A 13,119-nucleotide genomic window follows, 5' to 3' on the forward strand; every position below is an offset into this window, starting at 1 on the left:
GTATAAATATATATTTACATGTATAAACATATTTATATATTTATATTTATAATTATTATATTTATGTTTATATTTATATATAAATATATAAAATATATTATATAAATAAATATATATAAATAAATATATAAATAGATATATACTTTTTTTTAAAGATTTTTTAAAATTTATTTGACAGGCAGAGATCACAAGCAGAGAGCAGGCGGGGGGGGGGGCGGTGGCGGGGAAGCAGGCTCCCCACTGAGCAGAGAGCCTGACGCAGGGCTCGATCCCAGGACCCTGGGACCATGACCCGAGCCGAAAGCAGAGGCTTTAACCCACTGAGCCACCCAGGCGCCCCTTGATGGAAATATATTGAGGGATTAGCCCACATGATCAAGCTTATAGCTGCAAAAACAAAACTATTGATGAAATCTTCTCTGAATGAGTTCTGTGTAAAACTGCTCAAAAGAAGTAAAATTTACTTGAAAACAGTTTGTGCTTTTTGTTTTGTTCTGGGTAATATTTTTCCTATAGGTATGCCATGGTCAGAGAAATGCCACAGATATGTGGGAGGGTGGCACTGTGAAACCCAGTTCATGGGATCTTGAGTATTTATAACAAAGTCTTACTTACCTGGTAGAATAATCAGCTGATTTAAGAAGCAAGAAAAACAGTTTCTAGCTCCTTGCTCAATTACAATCATTTTTCAAAATCCTTTTAATTAAAGTATAACATACAGAAAAATGTACAAATCCCAAATGTACAAGCTCAATGAATAATCAAGAGAGTAAACTCTCCTGGATAACTGGTACAAAGGTTATAAAACCAAATATTAACCACATACCAGAACCTCTCATACCCTCAATTACCTCCTTACCAAAGGTAACCACTATCCTGTTTTTGAACATGATGTGAATAGAATTATACATTATGTATTCTTTTTTAAAAAACATTTTATTTATTCATTTGGCAGACAAGAGATCACAAGTAGGCAGAGAGGCAGGCAGAGAGAGAGGGTCAGGGAAGCAGGCTCCCCACCAAGCAGAGAGCTGGATGCGGGCCTCAATCTCAGGACCCTGAGATCATGACCTGAGCCAAAGGCAGAGGCTTAACCCACTGAGCAACCCATGTGCCCCTACATTATGTACTCTTTTGTGTACAGCCTGTTCAACATTACCTCTGAGATTCATGTAGCTTCATTATATTCTTTGCATAACTATAAAGTATTCTATTATATAAATATTATCCTTATGAAATCTATCTCTAATAGTGCTTGTTCTAAAGTTTATTTGAATTAATATAATACCACCTTTCATTTGATTAAAGACAATCTTTTAACGGGGTCTGCATGGAACATCAGAATTACTAACTTTTCCTGGTCAACTATACTTTCTTTATACTCACACAGTTGAAGTTCTACATCTAAACCCAATGGCTTACAAATATAGTAATTCCAACCAAACCGTTATTAGAATTGTATCAGTTCAGGGGCACCTGGGTGGCTTGGTTGGTTAAACGTCTACCTTCAGCTCGGGTCATGATTCCAGAGTCCTGGGATCAAGCCCCACATCAGGGTCCCTGCTCCACGGGGATTCTGCTTCTCCCTCTCCCTCCTGCTTGTGCTCTCTATCAAATAAATAAAATCTTTTAAAAATTAATAGAGTTTTATCGTTTAGCATAAATTGTTTTGATAAAAGCATTTAGTGACGAATTTCCAGAAGTTGAAATAGAACAACAGAAAAAAATCAATGATGCAGGAACAATCACTTAAATTGTAAAGAGTGGAGTTTAACGCTGAACTATTCCTAAATTCGATTATTTAAGTCCCAGTTCAATCAATAAATGGTCATTGAAAACTGGACACAGCATGACAGTGTCCTCTTACTCTTTCAACTGTTCTTCAAGTAATGGTATGTCTTAGAAATGGCTCACTTCTAAAACTGAGGAGTAGATAATTATTGCAGTGTATGTGTTCCTACATCTTCATAATTAGCTAGAGGATAGCTTTAGCCATATGTATTCTGACTAGAATTGCCTAGAGAGGCCTCACGATTCATTCTGGGGACTTCCTATTGAAGGCCAAGAGTTCAAAATGACTTAGTTTATGGATTTAGGCGACATTCCGACATTCCACGCTTACACATACCTAAAAGGTAAGGCAATCAAGTTCTTAACTCTGTATCTTTCCCCCCTGCACTTAGCTCAACTGCTGATATAATCAGTACTTGGTGAGCTGAATGAATAATCTTTACTAAATAGTGCTATGGGCTGAATTTTGCCCCCCCCCTCAAATCCTTGTGGTGATATCCTAAACTCCCAATATCTCAGAATGTGACTATTTTATTTGGAGACAGGGCCTTTAAAGAGGTAATTAAGGTAAAATGAGGTCAGATGGGTGGGCCTAATCCAATTATGACTGGTGTCCTCATAAAAAGAGAGCTTAGGACAAAGAAACAGAAAAGAAAGACTGTCGCATAGGGAGAGGATGGCCATCTATAAACTAAGGAAATAGGTCTCAGGACACCATGTTCTTGAACTGTGAGAAAATTAATTTCTGTTTAAGCTGCCTAATCTGTGGTACTTTGTTATATGAGTCCTAGGAAACTAATATGAATAGCCACTACATTTTTAAGAGTTCTCAAATTTGCAACTGGAAATCACATTTTTAGATGAAATTTTTCAGAAGTAGGTAGACATTTGTTACCCTTCAGCAAAAGCACCCCAGCACTATACAGTGTCTTCAAATTCGTTTTGGTAGTTTTCAGAAGAGTATTTAAGCACCTCGATTCTGTGTACAGAACTTCAAGATCACAATCTTCATTACAGCTGGCAGGACAGAACCTCTAGGGGCAATGCTGGCACTGGGTAATACCAAGGAGTCCTGCGTTCTAGTCCACACTCTGCAATGAAGTGTCATGTAGCCTTGGGCCAGTCACTTTCTTTTTTACACCACTGACTTTAAAAAGTGGAGACTGAACTAGGTGGTCTCTTAGATTCATTTATTTCAGACCCACATGACTCAGTGATGGTTAGAAGCCTTCTGATATGTAAATAAGCATTTCACAGTTAAGACCTCATTTGGCCATAGTTATTTTACCCTTTCCTGATAAAAATGCCTCTTACACTGAAAAAAAAAAAAAGGTAATTACATTTATGGATACAAAAGATTTTACAGGTTAGCCAGCAAAGATCAACAGTGGTTACCTAATTTCCTATTCCATTAAAAATAAATTCCTACTTCCAAAAGATCCTAAGCAAAAGATTAAAATAAACTCTGACAATCCATAGCTCTTTTAAAGAACTTAAAAACAGAACTTTTGTCTAAGGAAAAGAAGTATCTGGCAGCTGGTAACTGTTGTTACCTTTTAATTAAAACGAACACAAACCTGGTCTGAGATCACACCTCATGTTTCAAATTTATGTACACTAATCCTATAGGGAAGCTAAAAACTGAACTGGAGAAAGTGTTCCAACTCTTGTTTGGCAACTGAGCTTAGACAAAGAGTGTGTTTATGGGGGGTGGGGAGAGACAGATACACAGGGAGAGAAAGAACTCACACAGTCTGTCAACGTGTACTTGTACTAAAGGGAGACGGCCACAGAAGAAGTTGCACTGTAGGACAATTAGAAAAGCACTTTGCTTCTCAAAATAAAATCACTCCTTAATTAAAAGAGGGGGTTAGCAGACTTGGGGCTTTATCAGTTTTTAAAGTATGAATACATGCTTGCTATTCCCACTAACTATGACAAGTTTAGATGGATGGCTATGAAAAAGAAAAGAAAGTATGACATCATTAGAATTACAGGTAAGACAAGAGGAAACCCAAAGTACAGACACAAGAACACAGAAAATTTTAAGAGAGTACAGATGTCATGACATTTATTAAAAGGCATGCTACAATGCTATACTTGTTAGGAAAAGATATTAGAGATTATCAAGTAATAGTCAGCAAATATACAAACTGAACGAAAATGGAATATACTATAGAGTACAGAAGCTTGAATTAACCATGCACTACGCATTTAGAAAATATGTTTTTTAATATTTTATCTTCTCTTTGCATTTATAACATAATTCACTTAAACAATCACAGAATCCTTTTCTTCCAACACCACAAACTGTGTTACAAATGAAAGCTGGTACTGCTGCTTATCAAAATATACAAGACAATTGATGTTTTGTATAAAACCACTTTATATGTTAACTTGTTCCCAAAAACCTTTTTTTTTTCTTTTTTGGCCTGGTTAAAAAAAATGTTGTTACAAATATTTACAGCATTTTCTTCTTTTAGATGAACATTCTTATAAACTGAAAAAGGGAATTTTATGAACAGACTACATAAAACACAAGACAATGTCAGAGGCTCCTAGCTGTGCTATTTTTGTTTTACTTAAATACAGTACTGAAAATGCCCATCAAACCCTTGTCATCCTAATCCATTCGGTTCACATTTATACTCCCATTTTCTCTAAGTAGTCTATTCACCAACAGGAAATAGAAAGTAAAGGCTGCTTTGCACTGGGTCTTCTTTCAGAAAGGAGCTTGGGAAAAAATGCTTAATGAGAGGAGTTAAAACCAGAACAGTAAGTCTTCTTTGGTCAGAGCAATGAGGTGACATTTTGATGCAAAACTTTGCTTGGTCAGCAATCTATAATTAGTACTTTCTGAATGTGGGATGAATTTTTAAAAGATCTGGTTAATAATGGTAAGGGGGGAAAAGGCCAGAGTGTTTTTTTTTAAAATGACATCAAAAATATCTATTTTAATATTTGTTAATACAACTACTACATAGATTCAAAAACTGAAAATAACACAACAAAATCTGTTTACAGTGCTGACTTAAGCTTGCTATATGCAGCTTTCAATCATGACTATTATCACCAAGGTCACTGGACCAGACAAATATCCCTGTTCTCTGGAACATATGCTTCAGGTTACAAAAACTAAAATGACTACCACAAAGATGTAGAGCAGCTCATTCTTGGACCTGCACAATGCTATAGAATGAATATTATGTGATAAAGGCAAAAGTGTAACTGAGACTTCATTTATACAGTTACAATTCTTTGCTTGTATGAATAGTCTGTGGGATAACATTCTTTTAAAACTATATAGTACGTATTTCCTGAAAACCAGAATACTGATACTACCTTAGTCTCAAATAGGAAGAAAAGGTCAATTAAGACTACTGAAGAAGGCACATAAACTTTGGTCCTGTTTTGTTTTCCTCCCTCTATAAAACTCCCCAAACTTTTTAGTAATTTTCTACTTTTAAACCATTCATAACTGACTGTTAGAATCTGCTGTGAAAAAAGACTGCAAATAGTCTTACAGATGACACAGCTCTTTTGAAGGACAGCTGAGTTCTATCTTCTTTAAAGGAAAACTTTTGTGCAATCTAAACTGTATTTCTTGTAGCACAATAGTAGACTATTTTAAGTCTGGCAGTTTTATTCTTGTTAACAACTGATCAAGACAAAGGAAAGGCTAAGAAAAATGCTTTTACGCATAGTCATGCTGTCTTTTTGGTTTTAAAAATAGCAGTACACACTGGTTTTCAAAGAGACAGACTGATAGTTTGGCAAACTTAGGGTTTTTAAGTGAGTCATTGGGGGAAAACACATACTTTTGAGTTTGTCATCTTTCATCCAACAATATTTAGTGGAAACAGAAATTACATGAAAATATATTCACTATATAAATTTCGCTGCCTAATGACATGGAAGCTTTGAAAAGTTTGTATGAAAATGAACAGAGACAATAATGAGAGTTAACTTTTTATCAACTGAAGTAGAACCAGTGATCATCATCTAGGTGGAGCCGAAGAAGGCATTGCTCCCAAAAGGAATTAAGCAGGCAGAAATTCTGTCTCTAAATATTGTGAGATCTGCAACTTTTAACAACAGAATCAGAAACATGACTAAAAATAACTGATTACCTAGTCTTAAATAATTTATAGCATTCTATAGGAGCTATTGGGAGTAATGATACTCTCCAGTAAGTTATCAATTAAGATATTAAGATACTGGGTCATTTTTCTATTTATATTTCACACAAAACACATTTTACTGCTACACAAGTTATTAAAATCTCAAAGTAAAACTTTTTGGCATAAATTGCTACTGCTGAACGTGTACTGCTATTTTTTGAAGACCTGAATATATATACTTTGTGTAAAAGTCAAGACACTTCCAAAAGTGGTAAGACAATACTCCTTAAAGTAAATAAACTTAAAAATAGGATACTATGACAGCTCAACAGCAAAAATAAACATTATTCAGAAGATACTGAATAAATGCATGCCAAAACAAAAGTAAGAAGATCTAGTTTTCCCACTACCCTGATATTTTTAAATCTTTTCTACAGACACTATCCCAAAACAAATACTGTAGACCTCTATAATTCAAACAGCAAATAACATATGGACAATATCCATGCACTAGAGCTAATTTCAGACCCAAATTGATGATTTCAAGCATACTATTTTAGATAAGAATATCTCTTTTCCAAATCTTAATCTGATTTTGTCAATAAATTAAAATGTATGTACTGTGCATATGTATGTACAACATAGAAGAGTGCATGTATGTATATATATTTATCTACACACACACACACACACACACACACACAAACTCCCTGAAAAGGATTCAAATGTCTCTCTCAGATTTAAAGGCCATTCCCTACTTCAAAATTACATTCAATGCTATTATGATCTCCCATCTGCTACATTGACACTGAATGCTATGAGAACCATGAATTAAATCACACAGCAATTCCTAACTCAAAGCAAACAAAATAATCCAATTTAATGTGTCACTGACAATTACAATAGTGCCTGTATGCTTGGAAAAAAGAAGGAAATTTTGGGAGATTTCTCAAAAAATTTTTGTTTTTTTCCCTCCCACCTTACTCAAGTGTTTTAGTAAAAACACATTAAGTGAAAAAAATAAAAACTATATAAATGAAAATACCTATCTATTCAGTCAATGCTAAAATGGATTCATTTGAAAGGTTTCAATTTAGTGTCCTCCTTCCTACTCTATCTACCAACTACCTGTTGCTCAGTGTTGAGTGAATTCTGCTTTTTAATAACCTATGGTATTTCCTGTAGTCTCCAATTTTTTGAAATAATCTTTCAACATTCAAGCTAACGGTTGGAATATAGCAAAGAAATTTAAATTTTTAAAGGTGAGATGAGCTACTCTGAGGATCTAAAAACTGTAAAAGGGATGGACAAAAATGACCCCTTTAATAAATTCTGCTTTTTAAAAAAATCCAATCAAGCACTGAAAAAAATAATGTAAAGTTTCTAATTAAAAAGAAATAATTTTATATTATACAATCACTGAAGCAACATGAAAACGTATTCTTACACTCAACCAACAGAGAGGGGCAGAGTATGAAAAAAGACCCCACCCCACCTTGCCATAGTCCATGTATGCGGGCACTCATAATGAAGTTATAGTAACAAAGAAAAGCATGTCACTTGAGTACTGAGAAAAACCAAGTAATCCTGAGACAAATTCTAATGAGCAAGAAAGGTTAGACAAGATCCAGAAACTGAGATTGCATTTTATAGTACCAAACTGGTATGCTCTGTCAAGGACTACACGACCACTACTGGTCACAATGTAAAGAGGCCTACAGGTGTGCACTGAGTTATTTCCCAAACCATTCACCCTTCCCTACCCCATCTCTGCACCAAAGCACCAAAAATTTGAATAAAAACTATTACTTATTGAAAACCACTTAAAATTGCAATGAAAAAAACTTTAAAATCCTTACCAAAACAGGGAAAGAAAAAACAAAATGCTCACCAAGCCCACGATATAGCTTTCAAGATATTTAGATAAAATTCTAACCTATTATATCATAAGCACATAATAAGGCACATAATAAGAAATTAAGTAAATACACAGTAATTCTGAATAAGTATTAGAGATTATAGTGGTACAAAAAACCCTTGAGATTAATTTTTTTCTAAAATAAGACCTTACCAAAAATAACTTTTAAAAAATCTGTCAAACCATATGATAGACCTGAATATTTTCCTTAAGACTGTAAACTTTTTTTTTCTGAAAACAATTATAAAAAAGTAGTTTATACGTAGGATTTTTTTTTAATTTTCCAAGATCATATTACTCAGCAAATAGTGTCATTTTGAAATTTAAACCATGATTTTTCCTAATAAAACTAATAATTATTTTGACACCTTAACAGATCTTGGATTCTATTTAATTTCCTTGGGGACAACTGAGATACTTCATTTCTCCAAATAGTTTTAAAAAATTAAAGATATGTATTATTCTAAGGAGTGTCTTGCAGTGAAAAAAAGAAACCATTGAAGGAAAACATGCAAGTTTATAAATTTTCTTCCAATACAACCCAATTTGTTTATGTATACCTATCAATATATGCTAAATAATTAATTTATAAGTGAACATAATTTCCTATACGGGTTGAACTTCTGAATCATAAAGTTAAAAACCTGGTTGTAAGTAATTTTAAAAGTCTGTATGTTTAAATTTTTCCAAAGTACAAAGGATTTTAGAAATGTTTTATAAGGCTGATCTGGACCCAAACTAAAAGAAAGTCTGTCCTCTTGAAATCTAACTTAGTATAGGGAATTAAATTATTGAAAAAAAAATTATTTTCCTGAAGGTTATTTTCATAGAAACTATGGTACAAAGGAAAAACAAACCTTTGATCACATCCTGGCAAGGGGGGAAAAATGGGGGGAAAAAAAAAAGAAAATAATATCCCTTGATTTTCTGTATATACTTGAATATCAAACCAGAGTTACTTTCGTGAAAGAGGCAGAATTGGTCTTGAGCTGCTTCAGTCTATGTCTGAAGGTTTTACTGAAATTATGGTCCAGTCTTAGGAGAAAAATTCACAGAAAAATCAGATTGTAGATTTTGAGAAGGAAACTCTGAGGTGGTGATTTTCTCCAAGATCATGATTATGAAGCTCAATGAGGGCCTGGATTGCTTCTTCCACAGATCCCAACTGAATGAGTGCCATTTTGCGATCTTTTCTGAAAATAATATAAGAAACAAAAAGTATATAGAATTCAGTTTGCCTACAATTCTTCCCAACCCTCTAAAGACTTCATTAAAGTACTTTAAAAATTTGCATACCACATTAAATAATGTTAATGTATTTCTTGAAAGCACTGACTTACTGAAAGAATTTAAAAGCCTTCACTGAACATCCCGCTTCTGTGAAAAGGTTCTTCAGATCATCCACTGTAACAGAAGGGCTGTGAAAACATCACAGAGAGCGTCAACTACCTTAGCCCAAATTCTCACATGAACCAAAGATTAACTGCTGCAACTGTCAAATCTCCAGAGTATCTCACATTTCAAAGACAATAAAGCCATACAATGAAGACACGATTTGCAAGTGCCCTGAAAGATGTTCAACATTGACACATACATGTCCTCAGCAATGTAATCTGGTCTCAAATCTTTTGCATAAGATATAAGCAGGTATATAAAGAAAAAGAAACATCTATCTATATTTCTTTTAAAGGGATAATTACCCTTATCACTGACTTCAGTAATTAACTCAAGGATTTCTAAAGTTACTTCTAATATTACCAAAGTTATTTCCCAGTTCTGACTTACTGGCTATAGACCACCAGAGTTCTACATTTTCAATGGCTTTTAGGGTAATTCTGAATACATGTATATGGGAGCTAGGCTCTAAGGTGGGTCCCTATTATTATTGCCTCCTAGTATTCAGGCCTTTAGATACTCCTCTCCCATAACAAAGAGATGTCCTCTCTAACCTTTACCGTACTGTAGAAATGACGTTTGAATTCTAAGGCTGAGAAACATTGCAATTCCCACCCTGCCCTCCTTGAATTATTAATTTTGGAAGAAACCAGCTACCATTTCATGGGGATGCTTGAGCCAAATGGAGAAGACCATGTGGCAAGGAACTGAGGCTGCCTGTCAGTAACTAAGGGCATAAGTAAGTTAACTACTTGAGAGGTAGATCCCCTGGCCCCAATTAAGCCTTCAAACTTACGAGAGACTCTTAATCAAACAACCCAGCTAAGCCATTTCAGGATTCCTGACTCATAGTAACAATATGAGATAATAAACATTTACTATTTTGATAAGCTGTTAAGTTTTGGGGAAATCTGTTATGTAGCAGTAGATAACTAATACAGTGGCCTATCACATAAGGGTCAACTGACTAAATTATTCTAACACAGCAGTTTTCCTCTTTCACTAATTTCTTATGAGATGAATTAACTGCCATAATGTCTTAAGAAGACTGTATTTCATCTCATGACAGCCAGTAAGGACGGCATGGTAGAACAATGACTGGATCTGCAGGGAGACAGATCTGCGTTCACATTCCATTTCTCATTCATTGGTAAATGACTTTGAGTAAGGTACTTAAACTGAGACTTTCAGTTTCACTGATAAATGAAACTAATGACTTTACTTGAGAGGTTACTATGCATGGATTGACAGAGACAGAATAGTTGTTACCAGGGACTGGGGTATAGAGGGAAATGGGGAATTATTGTTCAACGGGTAGAGAGCTCCAGTTTGGGATAATGACAAGAATCTGTACATGGGACCAATGTGATGGCTATACAACAGGAATACAAAATGTGAATGTACACCGAACAGCACATTAAAAAATGATTAAGATGATAAATTTTATGATCTGTATATCTTACCACATTAAAAAAAGGTTATTATATGGAGATTAAATGAGGTAACACATGTAAATTACCAGCATGGTGCCCAGAATGTGGCAGACGGTTCAAAAAAATATGAATGCCCTTTCCCTCTTCTGCCTACATGTCTTTTGTATGTTGTAACTGAGACCAGCCCCTAGATAATGTATTTAAGAAGGTAACAATGACAGGAGTTGGTCTCGGTATCTAAGTATGTTGTTCCTCTACCTGACTCCATAATGATTAGCTGCTACATTTCTAGGTCCATGTAATCTCGAGTTTTTCCTTAAGTGACTCCTCCAGTTTTCTAGCTGGCATGAGGTTTGAGCCATTGTCCAGTTCAGATTCAAGGTTCCTTCAGGTAGCCTAACCAGAGACTAACTGGCAGCCTGAGCATTCCACATTATTTTGAGTGGTTATTTTCTATTCCTATCCATCCCCATTCTCATTCTCAAAATGTTCTAGAATTTTACCCTTCTCCATTCCCTCAGTCTTTCAATTTCCACTCACACGGGCATATACAAGCATATCCCACAGCTTTTACCCCACCCTCTCCAAAGTTCATTCCCTCTTCATGTATTAGAGTAATTTATACACAACTGCCATCTTCAAAGGTCAAGGATTTCAAGAATTAGATCAAGGATTGCAAGATGCTTTCTATAAAGGGCCACACAATAAATATCTCAAGCTTTGATGGTCACAGAGTCTCTGCTGCAACTATTCAGCTATCCTGCTGTAGCTCAAAAGCAACCAGACACTACGTAAATGAATGAGTGTGGTTATCTGCCCTGAAACTATTTTTGGAAGGTGAAATTTGAATTTTATATAGTTTTCTCAAATCACAAAATACTTCTCTTTTGCTTCCCACCCCCCCGACCATTTAAAAATGTAAAAATCAATTTTAGCTCACAGGCCATATAAAAACACATGGATTTGGCTTGTGGGCTGTAGTTTGTTAATCCCTGAGTTCGAAGATGAGTAAAGAACAAGTCTACTTACTACAACACTGCTTAACACAGAGAGGTCACAATAAAGTAATTTTTAGCTTTTAAGTAATTAACATATATATGGCTTTAACAATTTTTTTTCATATATATGGCTTTGCAACTTGTAGATAAACACTAGAAACTTCATTTTCCCCATATTTTTAGACACAAAGTATTTGATTTTGCTATGCTGGTTAACCCTTTAATTCTATACAAAGAGATGAACAAATATGTACCAATGGAATATTTCCATACAAACTTTTCTTTAGAAAAGATTTATTTATTTATTTTAGAGAGAGAGTACAAGCTGAGAGGGGCAGAGAGAGGGAGACGAGCAGACTCCCCCTCTCCCCCCACTGAGCGTGGAGCTTGATGCAGGGCTCAATCCCAGGACCCTGAGATCATGACCTGAGCCAAGAAGCAGATGCCCAACCACTGAGCCGCCCAGGTGTCCCTGCACAAACTTATTTTAATGCCTTTTTAAAACTGAGAGGTAACTAGTTGCTAATTCCCTATTTGGAAAGAAATTTTACCTTTCACTTTTAGAGTGTATGACTAAAGATATAACCTTAAGACGTAATGGCAAATAAACCATGTCACAAGAAATTAATGACTAGGATAACTGCTACATTAGACTAATTTCAGAGTTTCTACCTCTCTCAAAATATAATTAATCATCTAAATGAATAATAAATAATTAGGTACATACGGAATGTTGGAAAGATGCAGAGTAGCTGATGGTGGAAAGATATTCTGGAAGTTTTTAGAGCCAGGTTTTTTAAAGCGATGCAAAGGACTATTGCTAAAATCCTTAGTCAGACCTTGGTCTTCTTGTCCCTCTCGAGGAAGCTGAACTGCCTGATGTTTGGACAGTGTAGCGCGAAGTACTTTTCCATAAAGTCTCTGTCCACTCAGGTGGTTCATTGCTGGCATATAGGAAGAAAATAAGAAAAGTCTGGGTATTAAGATAGAGTCACTGTAAAATTTGTCTAAACTATCACAAATTCCTTTTAGTCACTTAAGATTATATTGTCAGTTCTGAGGGTTAAAAGGGTTTTAAATTCAAAAACTCTTACATACAGAAATGTATTAAATGACTTTACTTGACTATAATAGAAGAGAGGGAATCTTTAAAAAATAACTATCTTCTTAGCAGAGTGCTAGACAGTTCCATAGTACACAGAACATAACAAGTGCTAAGGAAATGGTTACTGAATAAAGGTAGTTTACTCTCAAGCAACAGTTTTGTTTTGTTTTGTTTTTTAAGTGCCTAACATGGGGCTTGAACTCACAAACTTCAGATCAAGAGTCGCATGTTCTACCAACAGAGCCAGCCAGGTTCCCCTTGGGAACACATTTTTTTTTTAAATAAAAAAATCAAAATAGTGATTTTTTAAAAAAGATTTTATTTATTTATTTGACAGAGAGAGAGAGAGAGAGAGATC

General features: G+C 34.9%; 1 protein-coding gene across 2 annotated transcripts in view; it reads right to left on the minus strand.

The window, feature by feature from the left end:
• Positions 1 to 7,539: 7,539 nt before the first annotated feature.
• The window catches only part of PTBP3 (polypyrimidine tract binding protein 3), a 107,441-nt gene continuing 101,861 nt past the window's right edge, over positions 7,540 to 13,119 (minus strand). For both annotated transcript variants that reach the window (XM_080819794.1, XM_080819795.1), the window contains exons 12-14: positions 12,384 to 12,600; positions 9,171 to 9,248; positions 7,540 to 9,023 (exon numbers count right to left, since the gene is read on the minus strand). In XM_080819794.1, the coding sequence (XP_080675920.1) occupies positions 8,891 to 9,023; positions 9,171 to 9,248; positions 12,384 to 12,600 (428 nt within the window). In that variant the 3' untranslated portion in view covers positions 7,540 to 8,890. The remainder of the gene's footprint in view (positions 9,024 to 9,170; positions 9,249 to 12,383; positions 12,601 to 13,119) is intronic.

This window comes from Martes martes, assembly GCF_963455335.1.
Source record: "Martes martes genome assembly, chromosome: 12".
Lineage (NCBI taxonomy): Eukaryota > Metazoa > Chordata > Mammalia > Carnivora > Mustelidae > Martes > Martes martes.